This window comes from Columba livia, chromosome 7 (assembly GCF_036013475.1).
Source record: "Columba livia isolate bColLiv1 breed racing homer chromosome 7, bColLiv1.pat.W.v2, whole genome shotgun sequence".
NCBI classification, from domain to species: Eukaryota; Metazoa; Chordata; class Aves; order Columbiformes; family Columbidae; genus Columba; species Columba livia.
In genome coordinates this window covers 13,252,083-13,279,374 of record NC_088608.1, presented here as the reverse complement: position 1 = coordinate 13,279,374, position 27,292 = coordinate 13,252,083, and the positions used below count along the sequence as shown (strand labels likewise).

At 39.6% G+C, this 27,292-nt stretch overlaps 1 protein-coding gene and 1 long non-coding RNA gene across 7 annotated transcripts in view; one reads left to right on the top strand and one right to left on the bottom strand.

Annotated features, from left to right (window-relative positions):
• LOC110366105 (uncharacterized) overlaps positions 1–11,270 on the bottom strand; it is a 28,681-nt gene extending 17,411 nt beyond the window's left edge. For both annotated transcript variants that reach the window (XR_002426174.2, XR_010474005.1), the window contains exons 1-2: positions 11,197–11,270; positions 9,399–9,525 (exon numbers count right to left, since the gene is read on the bottom strand). This is a non-coding gene — a long non-coding RNA (uncharacterized LOC110366105). The remainder of the gene's footprint in view (positions 1–9,398; positions 9,526–11,196) is intronic.
• Positions 1–27,292, top strand: part of RALB (RAS like proto-oncogene B) — a 48,302-nt gene that overhangs the window by 6,616 nt on the left and 14,394 nt on the right. Inside the window, exons 1-2 of one of the 5 annotated variants that reach the window (XM_065070627.1) lie at positions 15,584–15,739; positions 22,353–22,524. The exons of 1 other annotated variant lie outside the window; for it this stretch is intronic. In XM_065070627.1, coding sequence (XP_064926699.1) covers positions 22,502–22,524 — 23 coding nt within the window. In that variant the 5' untranslated portion in view covers positions 15,584–15,739; positions 22,353–22,501. Of the gene's footprint in view, positions 1–15,543; positions 15,740–16,462; positions 16,570–22,352; positions 22,525–27,292 lie in introns of those variants that run through there. 3 more of the 5 variants (XM_065070628.1, XM_005512339.3, XM_065070626.1) reach the window with 3 other exon arrangements.

Sequence of the window (27,292 nt, the reverse complement as noted above, 5' to 3'; positions counted from 1 at the left end):
CATTATGTTTCTTTGCATTTATATTCTTTGAAATGCATTTGTGCCTCTCCTTTCTTTGGCCATCTGCATGCGATGCATGATTCAATTTCTCTGCACAACTGCAGGAATTATGAGTTTCTTGTAATCATGGAAATAATTTCAGTAAGCATGAATTCTATATCCATACAAGGACACAGGACCTATGGGTTAATCTTGCGGGCTTTTTATTCAAGTGAACACATTCAGCAGGTTCTGGGTCCTGTCTTCCTCCAGTACAGGGGACTGATGGGGACTGAAAAGAAGTTGCTGTCCTTGGAGTTGATAGCAAAGCTCTTTTGCTAGTGGGAACAGGCATCATTTTGAGCTTATATCAAGCTTAGAAGCCAAGGGAAAGAATTACAATATCATCTTAATTTTAACATAATCCAAGTAAAAATTACCAAACCTGAGAGCTCTCACTTAAATACAAGTTGAAACAATTACTTTATCTTCCGGGAGACTCTCTAAGTAATTGAAATGGATGTAAATCTGAGCTGACACTTCTGCTTGAAGAAAAGTGCTACTGGATGTGTCCATGGCTTGGTTTCAGCACATGCAGCCAGTTTCAGTACAGGGGAAAGACACATTAACTTTCAGTAAAGCTAAAAGGGTATCTCTCCTGATTTTGATAGATGGCAGTTAATTACATTTTTCCTCTCTGGAAGAAGTATACATTTCTTTCTTTTGTTAGCATGTCTGATAATGGCAGGGGATTTTTCTGAGGGTAATTTTGGAATAAAACTGCAGCTCCAGGCACTCTGTAAGAAGCCAAATACAAGGGAAGGGTGGAGTGAAGTTGCTATTTGATAATAGGAATGGTCTACAAGAAAGTTTCCTTATCTCTCTTCAATACTTGTTTTTCAGATGAAAAGGCAGGAGCTATTCTTCTCTGCTGTAAATTCTTTTCTGATAAGTCTTTCGGAAGAAATCACAATGCTATCTTCATTCAAATCCTTCCTAGGATGCATTTCTTCCATAAAGTGTTTCTATGCTAATCCACTAGGCGTTGCTATTTACATCCTGAAAAGGAACAAAGTACTTAACCTGGACTGATTGTAGAATAAGAATTACTAAGGGCATCTATGTCCCATAGAAAAGCTTAGTCCACAGAAGAAATCTATTGCCTCCTGGCAGTAGTACTTTATATTGTGTTTTTATTTCTTATTGTTGATTGTAATCTCTGCAGGGAAGGAGTGTTTGTCTTTATGCACCTTTAAGGCATCATACATATCTGTAACTTTATGCAAATTAGTGAAGATCAAGAAGGAAACAAGAAGTAATTTTACAATACAAATTAGCTCTGCCTTGAATAGCAGTCAAATTTTACTCTGTCATCCCAGTGTAAATCCAGATTTGGTGCTGAAGTCACTATAATGGAACATGGTCACAGCTCTCAATACACAAGGACTGAAGGGGAGAGAAGGCCAGTAATGCTGCATCTAATAGATTAATTCCCATTATCTTAGACTATGTGAATGTTAAATAACTCTAATTGTCTCTTCAGGGCATGCTGACTCTATGCTGCCTCGTGCTATAGGCTGCTACTACAATTCAGAAGCGCACATCTGCTATTTAACAGTGTATAAAGTAGTGGTTGCCTAACCAGGCACTATTGTAACTAGTGAGGTCATAACAGTTTCAAACAAGGTCACAAGCTACAAGAAATTAAATTTTATCACAAATTTATGCTAGCATTTGGGTTTGCATTAAACTCTTGCTCTACAATAGCAATTTTTGCAGTGAAAAATTTGGGGAACTGCTGTGTTTTACTCTGTGGAAGACTGGGTGGAGATACTACTCTCTCTTAAGTTTTCAGTGGCCAAAGTCCATTATTACAGAGGTGAAACATGTGAACATGACATCTAGAACTGACAAAACCCCTACAACTGGGGACACATTAGAATCTGATGATATAGCATATTTCAAGTCCAAAGGTGTTAACAACATTGCTTTCCAAAACTGTAATTAATCTATATGTCCAAAATATTGTGTTACTATAATAATTATCATAACAAAGCTAATTACAGATCAGTCCTTCACTACCAAATTACACTGACCACTAAGTAAAATGTGGCAGTTATTTGCATGATATACAACAGATGAGAAGAAACAAACAACATTATTATATCCATCAGAAACAGCTGAACCTTCTTTTTTTATTTTTTTAAAGCAGTGTCTGCATATTTGTGTTGTGATCCAGCAAGGAAGCCCTGCCAGTAAAGGAATAGGATGTTGTAGAGGCAGCAAGCTGGGAGCTGGGAAGGAAGGGAATACTTCCTGATACTCATTGGCAAGCTCAGAGGAAGGAAAACATCCTGCCTAGTCATGCTAAATCAGCTAAAGAGTCATTATTAGCACAGCAAAGCCCTTACCCACCCTTGTTTAAGAAGAAGGATATTCAGATTTGGCTAGGAAAGAGAAGCCACGATTTCGTACGTGAGTGTGCAGAGCACCCTTTGAACTTCACTCTCCTATACTGTGACTTCCTAATTTGCTCAAAGGAGCTGTAAAATTAAGAACCTGAGGACTTACCTGTCTTTGTTTTGTTTCCCTTTGTCAAGCACATTTGGTCAGTTCTTACCTTTTTATGCTATGCCTTGACTTAAATATATATGCTATGTCCCATTAAAATCTTCAGCTGAGAACTTCCATTCTTTCAGCTGCACAAGCACTCCATACCATTTGTTACTTTGTGAACTTCAAATATATTTAGTGTGACTAAGTAGCAGAGTTTGTAAAGCAATGTTCTGTCTTCATACACAGAACTGCCATATCCCCTAAACCAAGGCAATTCAATTCTGACCTGGAAAGGGACACCAGAGTTCAGTCTCTTGTGCCCTAGTAGTCCTTTGCTTCTTGTCTAGAAATTGCCAGTTCCACAGGCAGTTTTTGTAATATTAATATTTTCAAGAACCAACCACTGTTAACCACATAATCTATTGTTTAAACTGCTTTTTAGTGGATTTGGATGTCTGACAGCATTCAAACTGACAAAAATGGCAGCTCAAACGACAGATTTAGAGCTGTCATCCTCATGAGGTCACTCCACATACAAGTTATGATCGGCAACATTGAATTGCAAAAACACCTGTAAAATCCTTGTTAAGTAATTTAAATTGAAATTTGTATATACTCAAACCAATGCAAATAACAAGTCATACAGAGAAGAATACATTAAAAACCAAACCAAACCAAAACACCACCACCAACCAGCCTTAGAAAGGAAAAACATACAACGAAGAATGCTGATGTTAGGCTACATTCTCAGGCTATTCTTCGTTACTATTGCTGTTACCATTTATCAAGGACTTGCAAGCCAGTTCTGGTATTTCTTCCCTTTGTGTTTACCTCTGGCTGTTACATCCTTAACTCTCATGTTCTTAGCTAAACTTTCCCTCTTAAAACTTCCTTAGTCCACATTATTTCTGGTCAGATTTGAATCAGTGAACAGAACATTTCCTGTCCTTGGGGGGATGAATCTCCACTGGATATTAGGAGCCTGTGTCAGCACTACCAGGATGCAGAACAGGAAGCTACGCATTTTATTAACAGGAGCTAGAACAAGAATGGCAAAGTTTTGGCAGAATTAGAATGAAATGTTTGTACGTGGAACAGAATAAGGACTGGAAATAAAACATTTTTTATATGACTAAAGTAAGGCTGCCAGAAAACTAGTGTGGTAGGTTTGGAAATCATCAGGCAGTAAGGAGATAAAGCTTAAGCTCAAGAACTAGAATCTGAATGAAAGCTCCAGCTGCCTAACTGACTGGAGCTGTGTCTCTGGCAAGGTGAAAAAGGCTGCTGTGGTAACTGAGAGTACTAATGAGTTATGTCCTCGAGCAACAAGTTGTTGACACCCTACTGACAAATTAATAGTTGAAAATTTGGAATCTAACAAAAATGGAGCTGGAATTAATGTTGGTCAATAAGAATAAAAATTGACTCAGAGTCTCATGCTGGAACACAAGGTACACTTCTCAGGGAGCTAACAGTGCACATGTACTAAAATACAAATAGTAAGTAGCTGCGTGGTATGGATCTAAAATAAGACCAGGAGAAACCACAAGTGTGGTTCCATCTAATATATTGTAGCTCTGTGAGCTGGTCAGCAATTCCTCATTCAGACTATAATGTTTTCATATCTCTTCTAGCAGCTACTCAGGAGTCTCATCATGATCCAAACCTGTGACAGAGCAAGTCTGGTTGTTGGAAATTTGCTGGATAAAGTAGGAATGTGCATTGAAAAAAGCTGACAGACATTCTTTTCGTCAGCTTTACAGGCTGGTCTTTCTGTTAATTATGGCTTTGTACTGAATGAAGTCTCTAACAGGGAGAGCTGAGCATGGTCCTCCATTAGCTGGCCAGAACAGCCTAAAAGCCCTATTTATTCCATAGTCAAAAAGAACATGTATTTAGCCTGATGGACATGGAAACCATACTTTTTGAAAAATAAATTCCACAGCCTTTTTCATTTCTGATTTGTGACCCTGAGATCTATAAAATCATGCAGGATCCTCCTTTATGGCAGCTACAGATTTATTACAACTAACATGGCAAGGGACCAGCCCTTTTGTTATAAGCTTTTAAAAGGGAGAACATGAAAGTTGCTGGTGAAATTGATGCTGTAGTTGCAGCAACTGAGGACAACTTATGACAATCACACCTGCTTATTTTTACACTTGCAGCTTTTGGGAACTGACAGGAAAGATGACTATTGATTTATAACTATTTCTGAAAAGCAAGACCTGATAATTATCAGGTAGCTCACCTGTGTCATACAAAAGCTATGTCAAAATCCAACAATTAAACTACAAGGCAGAATGAAATTGTGTGTGGAGTCATCCCATAAGGACAAGCTGGAAAGTTCTGGGGATGGGCCAGTGAGTTTCCCACAGCCATTGAATAAATCTCATTTTCTTTTAACTAGAACAAACTAATGTATCTGAGGTCTCTTAAGGCCCTCTGGAATCATATTACAGTGATTCCTCTCTTTTAATGCAGATAATACGTTCTAACACTGATAAGAGTCCTAGGTGAACCTTTTACTTGTATTTGCAAAACTGTGCCCCATCAGAGGTTCTGAATTTCTTTCACACTGCAATCTTCACCTGCTTCTACTTTTAAAGTGCATTGTTTGCATAACAACTGAGAAACAAAACTTCCATGGACATACATAGAACCTTAATGACAAAAAAGCTAGTTATGGCTTAGTGTAATGAAAATTTTTGTAATAATCACAGCTCTCTCTGGGCCAGGAATTGCAGAAATGATGGTAAAGATGAGCTCATTTTTAGACAATTATTAAAGATGAGCCCCAAAGTTTAAGGAAATTTGAACTCTACAGGCCAAGTAGCACTGCAACGCTTTCTGCCATGATTCAGACTGTATTTAGCAATGGCAGCTTAGACCGACCTATCTCCCTTAATATCATACAACAAAGTAAGAAAGTACAAATCAGCCAAGTGGAAAAGGAACTGAGTTTTACCATCTTTTCCTGAATTGGAAGTTTCCCAAATTATCCCCACAAAACCCTTGAGAGGTTCAAGAAAATCCACAAGGAAACTGTTACTGAGCCTTCAGCACTGAGAACTCAAACCAGCCCAGCTGATCCAAACAAAGGATTCTTTACACGCTAATCAAAAGAGAGATTCAGCGGGTGTCCACATTGCTTAAGGTCTGTAAAAAGAAACTGAGAATGCAGAACTACATCAAGCTGATGCTGACAGGGATGTGATGTGACTATTGCATTTTGCAGTTGACATGATGGATATCTTCAGCCACAATAGCCAAATCCACAGTAGGTTTGCATTTTTGCCTTTCAAAGAGCATGAAAGACTACTCTTTCTTGGATGGAAGTGGCAGCTGCCACAAGAATATAATAATATCTCAGGCTTTCTCTATATAAAGATCTTTTCTAAATTTACAAGGAAGTAAGTTGTTTGATTAAAACATTTGTCAAGAAAAGATAAATCATTAAACATTTTCGATCTTCCATTTACTTTGCCTGTTCCCAGCTGTCTACCTGCCTCTAAACTGTCCTAAGTGTCTTGCATCCTGAATTAATTATTACCGTTAAATGGAAGAACTAAGATCACAGATATTAAAATCTACCACTCTCTTAAGACTTTTGACAAAAGGGCTGGTCAGACTTTGGGGAAAGTAGCATCCTAAGCCATTACAGTGAGATTCAGAAACTCTCTCAGACCCTTCTCTGAATGTAGTCCATGCAAGCCAAGAAGTCCAGTGGGCAGCTGATAGAAAATGACTTAGGAAGAGGGTATCTTGTAAATCCTGCCCTTCTGCATAAACTGGAAGAGGGAAGGAAGGAGTAGCAGCCTTTTCTTCAAATCACAGGAAGAAGATGCATGCATCCTTTCTGTGCAAGATCTTAGGGGATACAGCATCTCTTTAAAACAGACATCAACTTCCTCCTCTTCTGAGGTGATTTGAGCCTATATCTAGGAGGAATATGCCCCAAATAGCAAGCTGAAAACTATCCTCTGCTAGGCAAGGGGTGTATTTAGTCCTTGTTGAAGCTGATCCATTTTGCATGGAATACTATTCTCTAAACCAGAGACAGTACAAGCAAGAGGGATCTACCTTATCTAGCGGTTTCAGCACACACTGAACAGTCCCCGCTGTCATAAAGGTGTCACAACTTATGTTGACTACGTCTGTGCCTTGACAGTCCTAGATTCCAGGGACAGGCTTACATTATCTGCTTGGCATCATCCATCTATCGCTATGAATCAGGCATGCTTATGGACAATATAAATGACCAATGCTAGTTTTTAACCTTTTCAATTATTTTACAGTGACCCACATAAGAGTTTAAGCTTGAGGTTTGCAGATTGAAGTCTTCTATTGATCTGCAGAAGGGAAAACCTGATTTTTATTTTTTTTTTTTTTATGTGTATATGCAGATACCACTTGTTATCTGCAGAAAACAGTTCTTGAAGAGACTTTAATTCCTTTTTCTGTTCAACTGAAATAATGTTGATAACAATGCTTCAATATTAAGTTGATTTTTACAATATACGAACTGTCTTGAGACAATTAATTTGGCACCACCAAACACCTCACTTAAGGCAAGTCAGATTTCTCAACTGGCACTAAATGTTTTCCGAATAGTCTCCCTAACTAATCAGTTTTCATCCCTTCTCTAATTCCACTAACATAGTTGTTACTGTCAAAGCTAAGAGCAAAGGGCAAATAATCAAGTGACACGGAAAACAGCATGAAGAAAATCACTATAAAATCCAGTGCTCAAACATAGGAATGTCTCAGATGGTGCTGCATACAATATGACCACTAGTTTCTCGGCTAATTCTATATTTTCTGTTTTCAAAGAATCCACATTAATTTTGATATGTTGTGCACTGCTTCCAAAGAACGGAAAGATAATATTAGGGGCCACCTTCTCCCTTATCCAATAATTTCTGTAGTGATTGAAATATGTATCAGTTGCTATTTAGTATTTTGCAGATGTATTCACAGGCAGGATTCCATATGGAAGAAAAAGGTAGGGAAAAAGCAGCCTTTGTGTGTCTTCTGACCTGGTTGTAATTCCATTTAAAATGTTATATAACTATTGCCTAGAAAAATAAATCCATAACAAAGGACAAGGGTTATAAATGGAATAAATATAGCTATGTGAGCCAGATCGAACCAATTCATTTTCTGCTACTGAAAGTCTGATCAGAAAAAAATGAAGCCAAAGGTCTGTTGTTGCCCTTCAAGAAATCCAGCTTGAGGATGAAATTCATGCCTGAATGCAGAAAAGCAATTTTGAAAAGTCAAAGTTTGATTTATTGTTCTCTGAAAGGTTGTGTAAAGCTGCTTACTAAATATATCAAAGTTACACAAAGGTGATTTGTGTGATTAAGGGCAATCATAGTTCTGAAGGATTCTTAGAAGAATAGGTAGAACTTCTTAATTTGTTCTTTTGCATTACAGACACACGTGATCCAGCAGTAGTACAGGTGCACATTTGCAGTATATTATATACACATATTCTGCTCTCATCTATGACAATGTCAAACCAAATAAATAAGATTTGAGAAAGCCAAGATATAACAGTATTCAATAGATATAGTTGATAAAAAATGTCCAAAAAAAGCCACTCTTTGGCCACTCTGCTGTAGGCCAGAAAACCTGTAACACAGCTTGTAAGATCTTAAAACATGCCCCTGCAATGAAACGGAAAAGACAAGACCAAATTAAAGCAAATGTTGACTGCTGTCCAGAAAACAATTTATTTTAGGCTGTAACTATCAGATCAATTCCAAATTTCAGTTATATATTTTGGGGAGGAGATCACTTTAGGTAGAAGGTTGGGTGAATTTGCTTATAAGTACATAATGCACTCTTCTTGTGCTGTCAATCAGTGTAGGTCAAATGAAATTTGGGAAAAAACAGCTTTTTTGACTCTTAAGCATGACTTCAGTTGTGTCTAATCACAGTGGCTTCAACTTTTAAACTAAAAATATATATGCACACACATATATATGCATGTATATATCCACTCAAAGGTTCTTTTCTCCTGATATTGCACCTTTGCTTGCTTACATTACCCCCAGTATCAGAAGTGCCAACTCAACTCAAAACTTCCTGGCTCTTGGTAATTATTTCAGTTGTTATTTTAATGCAGCGCTTCTATTTTATTTTTATGTTTTTCCGTAAGTAAATCATAATGAAATCACAAAACTTGAGGATTGAAGAGAAGCTTGGCAGTGTCTGATGGAGTCCCACATATACACTTTGGCCAAGGCACATCACTTTTGCAGACTGAGGCCCCACAAACCAGTCCAGCTCCTCCCAAGCTTTTTCAAAGGAATAGGAGTCTTAATGTAAATTACATCAGAAGACAAAATATGTTTTTTTTTGAGTTGGAATTTATTTACTAATGAGTTAGCAGGATGAATATTAATTAAGCTATTAATATGTTGAATAATAAATTGCAACTACTGACATAAGTAGCTTCTAGCAAATAGTCTTTTCCAAAAAGTTAATCTCTGACTCTTGACAGATCCTAAGTATGTGCTACTGTTCACTGAAAAGATTAAATACAATACAGAAGCCAGAATGACATAGGATACGTCTGCTTATTTTGAAACTACTTTTCTTAATCTTCTAATGTAAAGCATATTGTACTCTTATCGATTTAACAGGAAAAGAAAAAGGAGAGGCTGTTTGTAGACTGTATTAGGTTATCAACCACAAGTAACATGCCTTTTCTAGAAAAGAAGGTTGTATAAACTAACATGAACCTTCAGCTCAATAGTCACAATGTTCTCAAATGCAGCAATATTATCATATGACTATGGTGTTCTTAGCAAGCTCTGTAACTGAAAGTAATGTCATAACAATGGGATACTTACATTAGTGTATTCATAGACACACAAACTTCCTCTTAAACTTCCCTGGTGGAACAAGTTCCTACAGGTTTCCTACAATATCCACTTTACTGACTTTTTGAGGTTTCACCTCTGGGTCAAAATACAGCAACTGAAAAACAATGAAGTGTTATATTGTGTAAGTTTAGGGAGTAAAGGATCTGTAGCAAAGTGCAACTGAAGAGGAATTTTGGTAGACAAAATTCATAGCCATGTGTTTCACCATCTAAACCACTTCATACAGAACTTGGATTTCCAGAAAAGATTTTCCATTCAAGTGCATGTTCAGACATTCTTTAATTTCACATTTGCCAGCCTGACAGCATAAAGTTATGCTGTATGTGCAAGGAAAGTCAAATTTTTTTAGCCACTGAGACATAGCAGAGTTAATTCAAGGTGTTCCACTGATGAAGAGGTAAAGTACTATCATAACAATGACTAACTATATTACAAAATTCAGGTCCCAAGTTCCCTCTTATGAATTGTGAGATGCTTGGGAAAAAAAAATTCTATTGCAACTTAACTGGTAAAGTGGCATCACAGCTCCCAAATGTTTGCAACAGATGTTGCAATTAAACATTGAAGAGAGAAAATAGCATTGTTAACAAAGAAGATAGCAGACTATGAAGGGCTTTTATGGTGTAAGAATATGTTTGCATAAAAATGCTCTGTTTAAATTTGCCGAAGGACATTTTAACATTATTCTGAGTTTCCTCAACTTAATTAGAGACTGCAGAGAGAAGTAGGTACTTAGAGATTATATAATTGACAGATCTTTCTGGAGTATTGATCTCATCCTGCTAGAATGCTGGTTGCTATCAAAGTCAGTAATTTTCATTACTAATTTAATACCTTTGTCAATAATTTCATCTGGAAAATTTGATTAAAAGGGACACAAGTTCTGCTAACATGAAATTTTTTCAAGGATGCTCAAATCCTTCTCCAACAGTAGCTATTCAAAGAGGTATCACTGTTCAACTCAGTTGAGCTAAATTCTCAATGATGTTAGCTGCCTTATTATTCTGGAAAAATCCCTTTCCTTATCTATTTCTGGAATAATTCCAGTTTTTACACACCTGGCTTTGGTGTCATAATGGTAATCACATTCAACTTGATCTGTAAGACACTAAAGTATGCTTCCTACTCTCTATATAAGTGGTAAAGCGTTAGTGTTAATGTATCTGCTGCAGCAGTGCACTTCAGGACACATGGGCCAGCTGGAGGGAGTCCAAAGAAGAAGGAGAGTGACTGGCAATTAGGAGACAAGACCTATAAAAAACAACTGAAAAAACAAGTGTTATTTGAAGGAAGAAAATAATTCTGAGGAGTGAAAAAATAATGATTTTGGAATAGTTAGCAGATTGATGCAAAAAGAAAAATAATCCAACTGCTACGTCCAGTATGCGACTCATTAACATGCTTAAACTGCAGTAAGTGGCATTTAAGGTAAATGTTTATTTTTTTCTTATGATAAAATAATCCAACATTTTAAATAAACTGTTACGATGATACCACAGTCTTAATTGTATTAAAAAAATTATGTGCTAAAATTTATGTATGTATAACTGATCTTGCCTTTGGATCGTTCAATAGGACTACCTGATCTCTTATGACTCTCCCTACAGCTTTTATTTTCTTTTGATTCTTGGCTCTCGAGATATTTACCATAAACTTAACTCATTGTGTAAAGGCTGCAAAATCAGGCCCTAAATCTGCCATGCTGTTGATAATCAAAATGATCAGAAGTGTAACACTTATAAAATTGGAATGTGAAATCCCTTACCTCACAAAATGTCAGTGAGAATCTCCTTAAAAATGACCTTGTGATTTGATCCTGGCAAATCTCAGCTGTAGCTGAAATGGAAAGGGGATTTGATAGTGAACTTTATTTTAGTGTGGTGAGTTCCTGCTGTCTGTAACAAAAATAAAGTGCATGATACAGCGAACTACCGTAAACTCCTACAAGGCTAAAACCAGTCATATTTCATTTACTGTTGTTTGATTCTGATCTATTTTAATTTACTGCTTTATGGTTTTTGAATGGTGAAATTCATAAATCATAGCAAGGTCAGCTTCATTCTCTTAAGTATACAAATAATCTGTATAATGCAGTTTTTGTGAGACTATCTATGCCCAAAGAGAAAATCACCTTTGACTAAGTTATTTTTATTTTAGAACAAACTCTGTTTGAGGGCACACTAGGTACAGGTACCTCTTCTGACAAGTTATCTGTGCCCAGATTAACACGGGCAGTGGAACTCTGCACATACAAAAAGTGTTGTACTTTGAGAACAAAAAGGACATCACAGCATTCTAGATAATCCAATAGTTTTTCTTCTGTTTTCCCCAGTTAGCTTTCTTCTGTTCTCCCCAGTTTTATGCTAACATTCATTTAACTTGAAAAATGTTTTTAAAAGTAGGATAAAAAATAATACAGTGGCTTTGGATTTAATAAATCAATAAAAACTTGCGGGTGTGTTTACCTTCACTGAACCATTGCTTTGTGCTGCACAGGTGCTACAAGAGACTGGCCGTGTGTAACTAAAAATTACCTCAGAGAGGGACAAAACCTGCCTGCTGCTTTAACTTGTTCTTATGTTACTGGCTCAGCCTCAGCACTGGAGATGTGGCAGGACCACTTCTTTCTCTGCTGATCCCTGACTTCTTTGTGGTGATTATGAGCAACAGTTCCTGTCTCAGTCTCCCGTAACTGAGGCGGGGTTTTAAGTTGTGAATCAAATGCCTTTCATAGAATCATAGAACTGTTTGGGTAGGAAGAGACCTTCAAAGTTCGTCTAGTCCATCCTGCTGTCCCTCTTCAGCGTTCAGATGTAAATTGCCTCTTTGTTCTGTTATTGACAAAGATTGCAAATGACATCACTAAATCTGCAAAGACTGACTTCCTAGGTAGCAGTAATTCACTCACAATTCAAGATTCGCAATTCAAGATTCTCCCTTCAGGTTCCTCATCAGTTTATATACCTTTTCTTTTACCCTTGAGACTAGTATTACCTGCTCCCTGCAGGAACGGGGAATTCTTTCTGTCCATCATTTGCAGCCTCCTAGGCCTCATAGTTCCTAAAGTACTTTTTTTCCTAAACTGGCTCCTTACCTTTTTCCTCCTGTAGTCACTGGTGCAAAAAAAACAGGCCAGAAATGCTACAAAACACTGTCAAAGGAGCACTGGGTATGCAGGTGGTGGTTTTACACAAACACTGTACAGACATAATGACCAACATGGAGGCCGTGGCAACTGCCAGTCCCATCTAGCATGAATTTATCAGCAAGATAAATGTTCGCCTCTCTACCCCCAGCAGTGGTGGATATGGTAATCCTTGGGTTCTGATCAAGAGATCACAAAGTTCACACAGCTCACCTCTTCCCTGCAGCATCCGAGCTAGGTTTCGTGGTCTACTACCCATCTTATGAGGAATGGGTCTATCACCATCTTTTCTATTTAATTCCTTATATACATCTCCTTGATTTTGACAATTACTGCCATGGTAAAAAGAAAAAAAAAAAAAAAAAAAAGATTGAAAAATCACTAGTTTCTAGAACTAATTTCAGCTAATTCTTGTTTCAGTTAACCATCTTTCTAGAATATATTTCTACTTATAAAGTAGAACTGCTCAGAAAGGAAGTCCTGCTCTCTGCAAAGAAAAATATCTGTGGTGCTCAGTCATCCCCCCACACTTACTGTTGTTCAGGACTCTAGCAGTGATACAGAGTGCCCTGTTACCTTCTTAGTGGGCTAGAAACTAAATGTATACATCAAAAATACCGTCCTTATCTCTAAGAATTTGCAGTTTAAAACATATTAGGATGTGATAAAGCAACAGCTGGAGATAAATTTTTTCCATTTCTACTGAAATCTTGTTTATAAAGTGAATATTTATTGTCTGCAAAGTGCTCAGAATAAAGTAAATGCAATATAAATGATGATTAAAAGATTTCTCTCCTCAATTGTTCTAAATAATTTTTCTTCCTAAAGTACTGAAGCAAAAATATATCTGTAACACCTATGGTAACCATGGAGATTACACCAGGCAACATGCGTAATGATGCAGAATGTGGCATCAGACAAATGTTCTTTGTCATGACTGGATTACTACAAAGAAGTAGGTTTCCCCTAAACAATTTGCAGAAGCAGGATAGATGTGGTTAATTACCCAACTGTGCTTTATGCAAGGGGAAAGGGGAACAGCCAGTGCTGTGGTACAGGCAGCAGACTGATACTGTGTTCAGTTTGAAAAGACCCAGCTTCCCAGGTTCTTGGTAGTTTCAACTTATAGATATGATTTGCTGAAAATATTTATCTTTGGTGAATCGTCACATCAGAGCAACTAGTCATTCCACATTGCCTGCACAACATGATAGCCATGGAGACATATAGTTACAGAATAAATAGGAAACAGTTCTAATTAATTTTTACTTGCCGTTGTGGGGTTTTTTGTTGTAGTTGCTTTTGTTTGTTTTCAGGACTACATACAGATGCACAAAATCTATCTTAAAAACAATTCGGGCGTAACCCCAGAAGTACCAAAATTTGGGTAATTTAAGTGTTAGTGATACAAGAACATTCCTTCACATTTGGCAATATCGCTTTCTCTGCTTATTCCTTCTCTGCATGGATGGCATCAATAGTAAATAGCTCTCAGTCTGCCAGCTTCTGATGCAGGATGAATATTGATGTGATTCTTAATCTGACACAGTATATAATGCGGAGGGGAAGAATTACTAGAATCAGGACCTTTTCCAACAAACAAACCTGAAAAGAGAAAGTCACTTTTCCACTTAAGTTGTTAACTAAAATCTGGTGTTTGGCAGTTGTTTGAGTTAGGAGGAGAAACTGATGATGATGCAAGGATGATGTCAATCCTGTTTACTTACAAACAACGGAGAAAACTTGGTTTCCTTCAAGAGGGGAGAAATTCAAATGATATTTCCTTTTTATACAGTCCTGAAGTACTCAGCTGTTCTCAGAGCCACACACCTACTTTTTGCTGCCTCTGTAATTTATTTTTTCCAATTCCTGGCATTTTTGCCCACCCTGAAATTACAGATTATAGTAAATCTCTTTCCAGTTCTCCCATCTCTACCATTTTATTTTGTTTTGGCAATAGGCCTATCACTTTTATAAAGCTGGATTGCTTCTTTTTTTTTCCATGTATATTAAGTGGCAGGCCTTTTTTATGCTCTTCAACAGCCAAATACAATTTCACCTACCATCAATGGATAGAAGGCCATTAATTCTTTCTCTTCAGTAAAAGGCTGCAAAGAGGCTCGATGTGAAAGCAGGAGTTAGCACCACTACTTAACCTATTAATATTACTTCTGTCCCAGAGGATATGAGCCCCCAGAGATCAGTGGTAATAATGATTTCCACCATTTCCCAAAGTTGGTGTTATCGAGCATATGGCTGTTTTTTCTAGAAGGAAGAATTTTACCAAACATATTCACTCTAACTCCAGTGTGTGGCATTTAAATAGGCAAACATTTAAAGCTAGAAAAATTAACCAAATTAATTAAAGCAGAGAGCACAGGTATGTTATCCTTTGTAACTGACAAGGCAGTTACATGTGATTATGTGATTGGTAACATTAGAATTGGCCAGAGGAAATTTTGATTTGGGGACTGATAAAGATTTGAAGAAAGAATTGCAGTAAATACAGCAATTGCCATTATTTATTTTTTTTTTCCTGAGCAGTTAAAACCGCTCTGTGCTGCACACATACATGACAGTATCGCAGGACAAGGACTTACTAAAACGCTCAGCACTGTTGAGAGGCAGGGATGCTTCCATTCCTTTGCTTTCTGATCTCACAATTATTAATTTATGCAGCCACCAGTAGGACTTGCACTAAAACATGTGAGGTATTTAAGAAAGCCCTTCCCAACTTCTTTTGAGTGAAAGCAGAGCCCGTAGCGTTTACGGGCTCGCTTTTCCAGCGGCTTTTTTACAGGACTCTGAGGGGAACAGCCAACAACCAGCCTCGTCCCCCCACAGCCGTGGAGCGAGCACCCCTCTGCTGCCGCTCCCCTTGCAGGACCGCAGCCGCCCAGCAGCGCAGAGCCCCTCCACCTCAGCCCCCACCGCCCCGCCTCCCGAGCCCATTGGCCAGTCAGCACCACGTGACCGCCGGCAGGACGGTCGGGCGCGCGCTCGCGGGGAGCCGGGGCCGGCGGGAGCGGCGCCGACGAGGGCGGAAGTGCGCGGCGGGGGCGCGCGGGCGGCGGCACCCCAATGAGAGCGTGGGGGCCGGCGGTTAAAGCGGAGCCGGGTGCCGGGCTGGAGCCTCAGTGCCGAGCCGGGTCTTAGCCCCCAGGTGAGAGGGAGGAGCGGGTGGGTACCTCGGAGCGACCCCCCGGACCCTCTTCCGGGTTGCGGGGAGCTCGGCTGTCCCGGCCCTGCTCCTTTAGCAAGGGGAGTCGGGAGCCGCCAGGTCCCGGCCGCGGCCTCAGTGGGGCTGTGCCGGCTGGCACTGGGGGATGTGGCTGAGCCCCCTTGTTCCCATCCCCGCCTCTTTCTGTGGGGAGGAAGGGGAGGTGTCGCCCGGGGGCGCTTGGCAGCCCCTTTCCTCCCGGGTGTGTGGGGCGGGGGCAGCCCCGCGGCTTCTCCTGCCCCGGGACGTGACTCTTGGGCTGTCGGGAGGTTTCGGGGAGGTGGTTGAGGAGGGTGGACAGTGCCTCGTGTGGAGCCTGTGCCCCTGGGGCCTGCGAGGGAGCCGGGGGAGAGGTTCGGCTGCTCTGCAGCCGCTCTCTCGTGGGTTTGGGCACTTGTGTGGTGTCCCCGCGGCGTTGGGGCTGAGTGGGAGGCATCGGGGCTGGGTGGTTGTTGTGACTTCTAAATACAAGTGAAACTCGGGGGAGGGAAAGGGCGAGGAGAAGGTGGCCTTGAGTGTTAGTTTCTCTGGCGACTTCTGTGCGGGCTGCTCTGGAATCAGTGAAAATGCTTTATCTGTGCCGGATAAACAGAAGGTTTGAAATGCTGTTGGTCTCAGCTGAACCAGAAGTTTCTCAGGGATCTTGTTTTTTTCTGGGCAGGTTCTCTCTGTGCTGCTCTTTCTTCTCCCTGCAGCCTTACTGGTGTAGATCTTGTAGGAGGAGAAAGGTGGTGCCTGAGCATGACCTTACCTGGAGAAGGGCAGGGTGAGAGGTGAGCCAAAGCAGTCCAGTCATGCTTCCCAAACAGCGAGTGGAGGCCAGACTCGATTTTTCTGCTGGAGTCCTGTTGAATCAGTTCTGATCCTTGAACAGGAGACTTCGTCTTGACTACCTCAGGGTATTTTTATAAGAGAAAAGGAGCAGGGAGACCATATCAGCACTAGGACCAGCCTTCTTCAAAGCTTAAGCCTTGCAATCTGGATAGCTTTTTTGTTTGTTGAACTGTTCAAACATTACTTCTATAGTTCTGAGATTCTTGTTTCTTTTGTGAGGGGGATGGGAGTGCCAGCCTGTTCAAGGGCATCCTCACTACCATGCTTTTCAGGAAAAGCAGTGGTTTTTTAGATGCCTTAAACTCCCCCCTTTTCACCCCACTACCCCAACTGAGGTTATCAGAGCTGAGAGAAGGAATTAACAACTGGAACCAGACTTGTGGTTCTTGCCAGTGATTTGCTTGAAGGCTGAAAATAACCTTATTGTAGAGAATTTGATAGCAACAGCTCAATCTTATTTGGCAATAGCATTTTTATAGCTCATTCACTTATAGCAGACTTATTAAAAGTTTTATCTGCTGCTTTAATAACTTCTGGCACCCGTATACTGAACTTAGGTTTTTGCTTATGATTAGTTTAGATCAACCATGGTAAAAGTTTTTGCATTTACTTTCTGTATTAAATGTTATTTTTAAGGGCTAGAGAAGCTTTTGGATTAATCCTGTAGATAAGTTTGCTATATTCAGTTTATAGTAGTGAATTGTTTGTTGTACACATCTTTTGGAATAGGCCAACTTGATTCTGAAGGCTGAAGAAAAGTGAAGCTGACCTATTTTCGCTGGTGTTATGTATATACTGCAGAGGAATGTGTAGTTTAGAGACTTAGCTGGAATGCTTTACAAAAACTCTTAACTGCAATCTTAATTTGACCAGACAATACTCTTTCTCGGTCACCCTTTAAAACTCTCAAACTTGTCTCTAATTGTCAGTACAGTGGTACTGGATATCTGGATAGAAGAGTAGTTAAGACATTTTGATCAAGGCAGTACTGATGGGACGCTGCCTCGACAATTTGTATGAGTACACTGAAATCCTGGATGATGTGTAGATTCTGTGATCTAATGCCTTTTTCAAGCTTTACATTTTTTCAGCTGCAACTTAACCCGTTAACCCGTTGGTTTTTGACCAAATGCTGGATAAAATGGCTTGCTTCTCTGGGAAGTATTGGTCACCAGGCTTCACGAGCAACAGAACTGTCCTGTGAACAGAGAAGTGGCTGAGTGAAATAGGAGAACAAACCCTGATATCATTTGGGAATTTGTCTATTGCTTTATAAACTGTTTGCTCTTCATGGAGTGGGTACTTTAACTTGATAATTTCTTATTAACTAGATTCAGGCTCCATGTGACTGATTAAATGAACTGCTTTCTATTACATGATGAATCATCTGAATTAATGGCCTCTCTTATCAGAGATACTGAAGGAGCCTGTTTCTCATGACAGCTGTGCAGGCAGTAAGCACTTGTGGGAATGCAAGTGCATAGTGGTATCAATACAAACAGTGCATAAGGTCAGTAGGTGTCTTGTGCATGGAGCAACCAGCTTGGGATGGGAGTAGTGGCCTCTAGGGTTTTGAGTGAAAGACGGTGGCTGGGGAGGCAACAGAAGTAGATGAATAGGGGGGTTGTGCCCTTGCTGCTTTTTGCACCCTGTGAGCCTAATTTCAAAGCAACTTTATGTGATTGACGTGTGAAAGGTGCTGATCCTAATTATCAGCTGGGTTAGATAGCAACTGTATTCTCAAACTCTGTCTTGATTTGGAAGTACTATCCTGCTGATAAAAACCTTCAGTTCTTTAGGCGTTCTTGTTATCCACCATCTACCTCCCACTCTCTGGAAACTATTCTGCACCACTCTCAAGCGGAGGTGGTAAGGTTCCATTGCTTGTTACCTGCTATCGTGCGAAGCGGCAAGGTCAGCAATCTTAGCTGTTTCAGTCTCCTACTAGTAATAATCAATTTTGTGGCTTGTGTCCTATGACAAATTGATACCTGCCTCTTGATAAGAGGTTATGGAGCCAATATTTTAGAAGTACTTGTTAATAGCTGCCAAAGAGCAATCATGTTGTTGATAGTGCCTCTTAGCCCATTAAACAGGACTAAGCAACTTTTATCCATGTCTGCCTCAGGAATATCAAGTCACCCTGTCATTTAAGTAAGATAAGTCTATGAAACTCATGCTTTGTCTCTTAGTGTTCTTCCAAATGCTTTAATAGTAATATTAGAGGATCTGTTTTGTCTCTTGTGCTTGAGGTGTGCAAATGTGTTTTTCAAAACCTGTCAAAATGAGAATCATGAAGTCATGTAATGTGAAAATGTTATTTATACCACTGTGCAAGTAGTTACTTGGAACTTCACGGTGACCAAGCGCTTGCTTAGAGCAGTCACTTTCAACTGCGTGATATGGGATCTTGATCCCACAGCTGTCCTAATGTTTGCCAAAGCGCTTGAAAAAGGAGCAAATAGTGGTTGATTACAGGAATATGAGACTTAATGGAAGTGCAGGCCTTACTAGGAATTTTTGCAGGATCACAAGTCAAAAGACTGAAAAATCAGTCCTGGCATTATAAGCATTTGTTAAAGCCTTAATCCTGTCAACTGTTACTTTGTGAATTAGTGTTGCTGTCAGTTGATGTGATTAGTATGAAATATTTTGGACAACTAAAAGTGCAATGAAACTGGAGTTTTTAATGTTCTTCTTAAACTTGGCATGTGGCAGAACTAATCTGAAATCAAAGCATAGAACTGGAAAGCTGAGAACATGCTCAGTTAAGCAGGTGTTGTGATTTCTCTGGTTTCTAGTTCTTTCTGTTTGTATCTTTACCTGTAGTGAAAAATATCATTCTTTGGAAGAGTACTGGAGACCTAGATTTAGCCCCAGTTTTGGCCATGGTTTTGTTCCTGTAGATGGCTATGTTAGATAATGTTTCCCATTTAGATTTAATATTGATGACAGTTTTTTTTTGCATATTGGTGGCTTAAGTCACAGGTTAAAACAAAAATCCTACCTAACAGATAAGATTATTATAGAGTATTGTATTTACAGGCTGATAATTAAAACATGACAAAGCACATTAAATGTTTAATTGTGGGAGCTACCTAAACTCTGGGCTCCATGTTGCGGAACACTGAAGTGTGTGTTGTATGTTTGTTTTTTGGTGTGTGTGATGGTGTGTTTTTCTTTTTAAAGAGTTGGTTTAGTTAGTCGGGTAGTTGGTTAGTGCTACCCTGCTCAGTGGGGCACTGTCTTGGGCACCACTCTAAAGCAGGTATTTAACGAGTTAAGTATTTTAGATCAAGCTACATGCCAGTTGCCTGAGCTTTCCAGAAAAGAGGTGGTTTTGCTAATTGGGAAAGCTGCTCCCTGATTGGAAGGAGCTAATTCTAAACTATGTAGTGATGTCTGATACAGCCTTTCTGCTAAGTTGCTGCTGCAGTAAGAAATTCCTCCCTGGGATGATACTCTTCTGCTATTTAGTGTTCTTGGCTTATGTTGAGATCCCATTTTGGGTAGGTAAGGAATTCTCATTAATGTAGTCACCAAGAAGTCTTATTGACTGACTTTTATGGCAGCCTTCTGGTTTTATCTGCTGTATCATAAAATAGACTAGCTAAGCCACTTAAGGAAATGGTCTTTCAGAGACAGGAATGTGTGCTTGAAACTAGTGGTATTTCTCATTCTACTCTCTCTCATTTTCAAAACATTTTAGGAAGCAATTTAATTTTTAAAGAATTCTGCAAGCTCATTGAGAATTTACCTTTAAGTTTGTCTTACAAGGTAAACTAAAATCAAAGTAGGCTTTAGGGGTTAATGTATTCTGAAACTATAATGGAAGGAAACCAATTCAAAAAATTCCTAGACATAAGTAGGCTGACTGGTGATACTGTACATGTTTATCTTAATTTAGTTTGTAAAACAGAGATCAAGCAGTGATCTTGTCCTACTCACTTTCCTTAAGTATTCACAACTGTTGTCTTATAGTAGCTATCATGTGGTGACCCTGCCTCCTATTATACTTTTGTAAGTAAATATTAGTTAAGGTTTCTAATTCAGTGTTAGTAATGAAGGACTTGCTGTAAGTTTTTTAAGCTCTGTTGTAATACTTGTTGTCAAATAGGCCTTCCACTTCCAAAGACTCACCATAAATAAGATTTGTAGCAATTCCACAGCTGGGGCATAGGTTGGAATAGTAGAGTTGCTGAGGCTGGAAGATGCATCTGGAGACTGTCCCATCCAGCCCTCCTCCTGACTGCACCAATCCTGACCCATAAACTGGCTCATCATCCATCCCTGTGCAGAACTTTGTGCGCTCCTGCTTTTTTTCATGGGAAAGGCAACTCTCCTGCTTTGCCTTTGGGTCTGTCTGTCCTAAGGGGCCTGTAGCCATCCACAGCAGCATTCTAACCGTGAGAGCTAACCTCGCTGGGATCAGGGATGAGCTGGGATATGGTCCCTGCAGCTACACAGAGAGCCCTAATATCTGCTTTTTGTTCCCTGTGCTGCACACATTAGGGTTCAGAAGCATCCTGTTGTGCTGATTTCCCAAGAAAAGCATGGAAACTAGGAGATGAAATGGCTGTGTATCAGAATAGTAGTTTTTTAATTATTCTGGTAATGTGCTCTGTGGAGAGAGGAAATCTCTTGAAAGAGAGCACAAGGATAAATGTGTAGTTTATATTCTGCATCTTCATGTGACTCGTCACTTGCATGGTCATAAAGGGAAGTGTCCTGAAGTAAATGTGTCCTAATTTCTGTGTTGAAGTCAAGTGGTTCTGAGTTAAGTCTGCCACCCGAAACCAGAGTTGTCATAGAATCAACAAGCTCTACAGCACTCTGGAGGCTCCGTGGTTGTAGAGCACCATTTTGGCTGTAAACAGTTTTACAGTGGTAGGCAGAGAGCATTCTCTGTGAGGGAGACCAAGGATAACACTTCTCCCATGTAGAAATTCTCTACAGCTTTTTAGTTTTATTAACTTTACACTTAGAGTAGATGTATTGAAATTGCATGTGACCCCTTTACTGGTGTAATCTGCCTTTAAATAGAAACTGGAATAAGTTCTGCTTTTGGCTTTGGGATAAAGTATGTGAATACAGTAGACTGGGACACTACATGCCTTTTTGTTTTTTAAAACATCTGTTCTTAGTCCAGTAGAGAGGTAGCTGCTCATGTGTACTGAATACCTTGGTGTGGTATTCACTCTTTCTGGTCTGGGAAACTGGAGTGAAGAAATCTGTTTAAAAGCAACTTAACATAGCGGCTGCATTATGGATAACTAGTGACATTTAGCACTTCAGATAATTGCTATTGTTGTTTTGTGTGATGCAAATGCATTGATTGAAAGATGGGGAAAAGGTTCAGTGCTTGGCACTTGTGTGGTGTGCCTGATTGAGGGAGCTCAGTGACTCATGATGTGCATCTGTGAACCCTTAAGTGCTTAAAATAGTTGAAGTATAATACTTTCAGAGGCTACAGATGATTCCACAGTATCTCTGGGGAGGTGTGACTTCATGATTAAGAGTAAGCTCAGAGTAAGGGTATATTACTCGCCTCCATCGAATGTGAGCAAAACAGTGGCCAACATTTCCCCAAATGGGGATGTGAACATAAAACAGTAACTTTAGTTTAGGAGCGAGGAGTGAAATTGTATGGGCAGAGACAGTTGCTTCTGCTGGTAGTAACTAATCCAAATGAAGTAGTGATTTGGCTTCTCATTTATTCCAGGCATCTGCTTCACTGGGGAAACTGAAGACAGCATGATCCACCTGCTGAAGCAGCAGTGGTGGTGGCTTGTGCCTGTCTTTGCAGTGTGATGTGCCATCTTTGCAATACTGATGGACTATCTCTGATAGCTCAAGGATCAGGTTGGGAGGATGAGGGGAGGAAACTTGGCTGGGTAAGATTTTTGTGACAACTGAAGAATTAAATCCTGCAACTCTGTATCATGTTTATGGCTGAACTGGTATCTGAGATATGCTGGATCAATTTTAGTGGCAACTTCCCTGTGGATTATACAGCTGCAGGTTGTCCACTGAAGTAAGAACTGAAACCATGTCGTACTGATGTAGGATTTGAATCTTGGGTTATATTGAAGTCTAGCTTGCCACTTAAGACACTGTGTAAGATGATATACTTGACTTGTCTGTTGTATGTGTTATGCTCCCAGAGATCTGATTTAAAAATTTGTATTAGTTTAACCATTTGAAGCATGTCATTATCTCTTAGTGGTGGTCTGGTGGACTTGGTATATGCTGTGTATTGAAGATGAGCATCTTCCTGCAAGGAAGAGCTTTCAAAGAAAGCATAGTTGAAACACACTTTACAACTTAATGGAATTGAGGGTGTTGTACAGCTCTGCCTGAGTGTGATTTTTTGGTATGAGCCTGAATGACAAGTGTGAGAAACAGTGTCATAATTCACTCTGAGTAATTAGGCAACTAGATGGTTACCACTGCAGTGACACTCTCTTAGCAGAGTAATACTGATTAATGGTATTAACTCAGTCTTTGTGCTTGTAGAAGATTTCTGTCAGGTTTCCTAGTAAGTTCTTGCTCGGATAAGAGCAGTGCGGTAGATCGTTTTCTTCTATAGTCTGTCTGCAGTGCATCTTCTGGGCATTAACACCAGAACCAGAGGCTTCTTTAAAGTATTTGGGGAGGTCTGGTGGGGTGTCTTCCTAAATAAGTGTTTTCAACTCTAATGGCACTGGTTTCTTATGACTTCAGGTAACACTATCTTGTTGCATGTAGCACCAAGGAGAATATACTCTACATTTCAATCTGCTAGTTGCTCAGCACTGAGTAATGTGTAAAGTCATGGAGTCATAGAATCATTTTGGTTGGAAAAGACCCTCAAGATCATAGTGTCTGTGGGATGGTGGTTTCTTATTCTCTCCTGCCCTGCCATAGCTATGATGCTTCTGTGTGCCATCTGTGAAACAGCAAGACAATTTAAGTATTAATAACAGTATTGCATTGACCTGTAACTACCCTTATCTAAATACTAAACCTTTTGTGTAAGAGTTTAGGGTAACTGTGGTGGACTGGGACCTCACCTCTCAGGAGATACTTCACTTTAAGGTGGTGCTGCATGCCCCCATCATGGGGGTGTGTAATGCATGTGAGCCTGATGCACCCACTGCCTCTTCTGGTGAAGAAAAGTGATGCTGCTAAGTTAGGGAAGGGAGACAGTGTCTTTTGCACTTAACTAGTTCATCACTGACATGGGACAGACACCTGTGTGACAGAATGCTACAGTAACATGGCAGAGCTGGTGGGTTGCGCCAAATGGAGCAATCAGATGCAAGGCTGCTATTAGAATCTAAGAGGACAGGTATGACCTTAAACCTGCAATTCTACCATGCTGTTAATATCAAAGGTGCACAACATCTGTAGAAAATCATGTCAGAAGCCTTTGAAGACCAGAACAGGTAAGAAACCTACTGAACATGACCTCATTTGCTGCATAGCTTCTGAAGTGTGGCAGCCAATCATCCAAGATGCCTGTTGTGCAAGTCCCTTACTGCTCTTAAAGGATGACTGTTCTCATCAGCAGTGTTGCAGGGACCGAACTGCTCAGGTACTTAACAGGAGAGGTATTTCTAGATCTCTCTGCCTTGTTGCTGTCATCTCTTCCTCATGTGTTGGTTAGTCTCACTGGAGCTGATGCTGCATCCAGGACAGAAATTCAAGCTTCCAAATAGTGATTATCTCCTGAAGACACAGGGGCACAGTATCATATTAGGTCTGTGTGCCTTGGTAGAATAATGAGTTGCATTTTCTGACGTTGTAGCAGCCTGAATGCAAACTGAGCAATATCACAGTTGACTTGTTAACACAGATTTTTATGGTACTCTTCCTGGGAAGTAGATGCATGCTGGAGTATTGGCAGTTTTCCCACCATTACATTGACTCTGCTTTTTCTGTTCCCCATTTGGATCTATAAGGAATCCTGTAGGGGAAACTGCCAGTTTATCTCCTTCCTCCATGAGGAAGTCTGGGTAGTGATGACTCACCTAATGACTGTAGGGGTACAGTACTCTGTAGACTATTTAAATGCATCATATCCTAGGGGAATTCACCTTGTGAATAGTATGGTTCAGCAGATAAAGTGGAACAGCAGTGGAGACAACCATTAGCTTTTGTTCTTGCAGGTATTTGCAATGCTTTGTATGTATTCCGTATACATGAATTTAGGACAAACATACTTGAAGTAGTGTCATCTGTCCACTTAGAACCACTTATGCAGGTGATGAGCAGATTGCAGTTGTACAAATGCACAACCAAGTAGCTGCATTTCCACTTATTGGGTTCAGCTTTGAGATGAGCTGTTTGTATGTTTTCTTTAAGCAGGAATTGACTTGGTGTCATAGCATAGTCTTAGCTTGGTAGTAAATTGGAAAGGCCTTTGTGTAACTCTGTCCTCTTATTCTAACAGTCTCTTTAATGCTGCCTTCCATGATTCCTCCCTTTGGTTGAATGGTCTTTGTATTTATAAAAACTAAGGGGGAGAACAGGCACTGCTTTATCAAGCTGGGAAAGAGAGATGCCTACGTAAACACTCTGTGTCTGTGACAAAGAGTAGAACAATTGTAATGAAGTAGGCATTTTATACAGATCTGTGTAAAGATGACCCAAGACTAAAATGAAGCAGCAGAAATAAAGCTTAGATTCTCCTGTCTGTATTCAAGCTCTAGTTAAGATGTCTTGTTAAGTTTTATGGACTGCATGTGAGTGCAGTATTGCAGAACAGCACTGTGGTGGGATGTTTGTGTAATCTCTTGATACCGTCATTACCTGGCTGTTAAGACTGTTAGCTTTATATGATGACCTTTGCAACCTTATTTAGTCAAACATAGATAGAAGTACTATTTAAGGGCAGTCCTTTCTCTTTGCTTAGGTACTGATCAGAGACAAGTTACTCAGCTATTTTTCTTGCACTTTGAGGGAATTCTAAAAAAAACCTCCAAATATATAAGTTCCTCAGGAACAGGGGTGTGTTTCCATTTGTCTGTATTTCAGTTCAGTATAAGATGTGACTTCAGTGTGAGGGATTGCATTAGACTGCTACTCTTCTGATGTTCAAACTGACCAGACTGAGTCCTTCCTGTGATTAAATCTTTGAAGGCTGTGTTCAAATATGCAGCCTTGCTGCAGGCTTGGATAGGATTTAGTTCCAGTTTTCCTTGGACATCAAGATTATTCAAAGCAAGGATATTACCTTGAAATTACTGCTGACATGTAAGATTTTATATATTCATTTGTAATGAATAATCTAGAATTGTCCTCTACTGAATCATGAGAGGGCATTTATTTAAGAAGTCTGCAGCTGTCAGATTTGCTTTTGAAGCTATAATGATGTATCTCTTCAAACTCATAAGCAAAGTTGGGCTGTGCTTGGCAAGGATGGTAGAGGGACAATGTGCTGCATATATACAGGTATTTCATAGTTAAAATAGATCACTGCTCTGGTGACCCAAATCTGAAGATCGGCTTAAAAGTTGAGGTTGTCCAAGTCTAGCTATAACCTCTTGCAAAGAACAGTGCCAGACTTTGTAGGTTGCTTGAGTCAGTAGCAATGCATCTGGGAGTCTCCTGTTCTTCATGGTCTTATTCTATATAACTGCATGTGTCAGAAAAGTACTGGAGGTCTTTGTATAGTAAGTCCACACTTCTAAAGATCACTTGATCTTATGAGACAGTTTTAACCCAAGAGGAGAGCTGAAGATGGCTTTGCATGCAATGTGTGGAATAGTGAAAAGTAAGGTATAGTATTAAATCTTAGGATCTAGTAGGAATTCTTAATTTTAACTGCTTGACGTCCAGTGGCTGGATGTCTGATGCTGTTGATAGTATTAGAATATTTTAGTGTGATTTCTGGGTCCTAGTGTGGAATGCTTGCTTCCTCATGCATGTAGGGAAGACTCCTGATCACAAGTAAATTAAAAATACTGCTTTTATACTGCATATGGTCTGCTCCAGATGAGCAAGTCTTAAAGACTCTCCTGCATTATAAGTTCATCATACAGGCTGTAGTATTTCTTCTTTTGGAAGCTAACACATTAATTTGATAAAATACAATTCCTGAACTAAAACTGTTCTTCAACCTGTGCTTGTCCTTTCCCCAGCTTTATAAGAGGTAGGAAATAATCGTGGTCTAGCTTTAGATTCTGGTTTAACCTTAAGATGCTGCAACATTTTGAATTTACTTGTCAATGCCTTACTTCTAGTGTGCGTGTAGCTCTGACAGGCAGCATCTCTAAGTGTAGATATAATTCTGGTTTTTGGGTGGGATTGATAACTACTTCTTATTGATCATTGCCTGATCTGATCCAGCATGGTCCAGAAAAATCTTTAGTCACAACTGAGAAATTGTACCTGGGGAAGGATACAAGGATATCCCAAGCAGGAATTTTCTGCTAAACACATAATAATCTCTGTTTAGCTGGAAGGAAAAAAAAGTAACTGGAGACATGCCAAGAGGTAAGGTATTAGAACAGCAAAAGAAGATACTGTCATTTTTATTTTTAGCCTGCACATCCTAAAATTCAGTAGCATTAAATATGCTACTTAATCTCAAATGAACTCTTTTTTTTAAATATATTTGAAATACCAGTTGGAGCATTTACAGTCCATTGAAAGCTAATGGAATTTCAGTACTTAAAT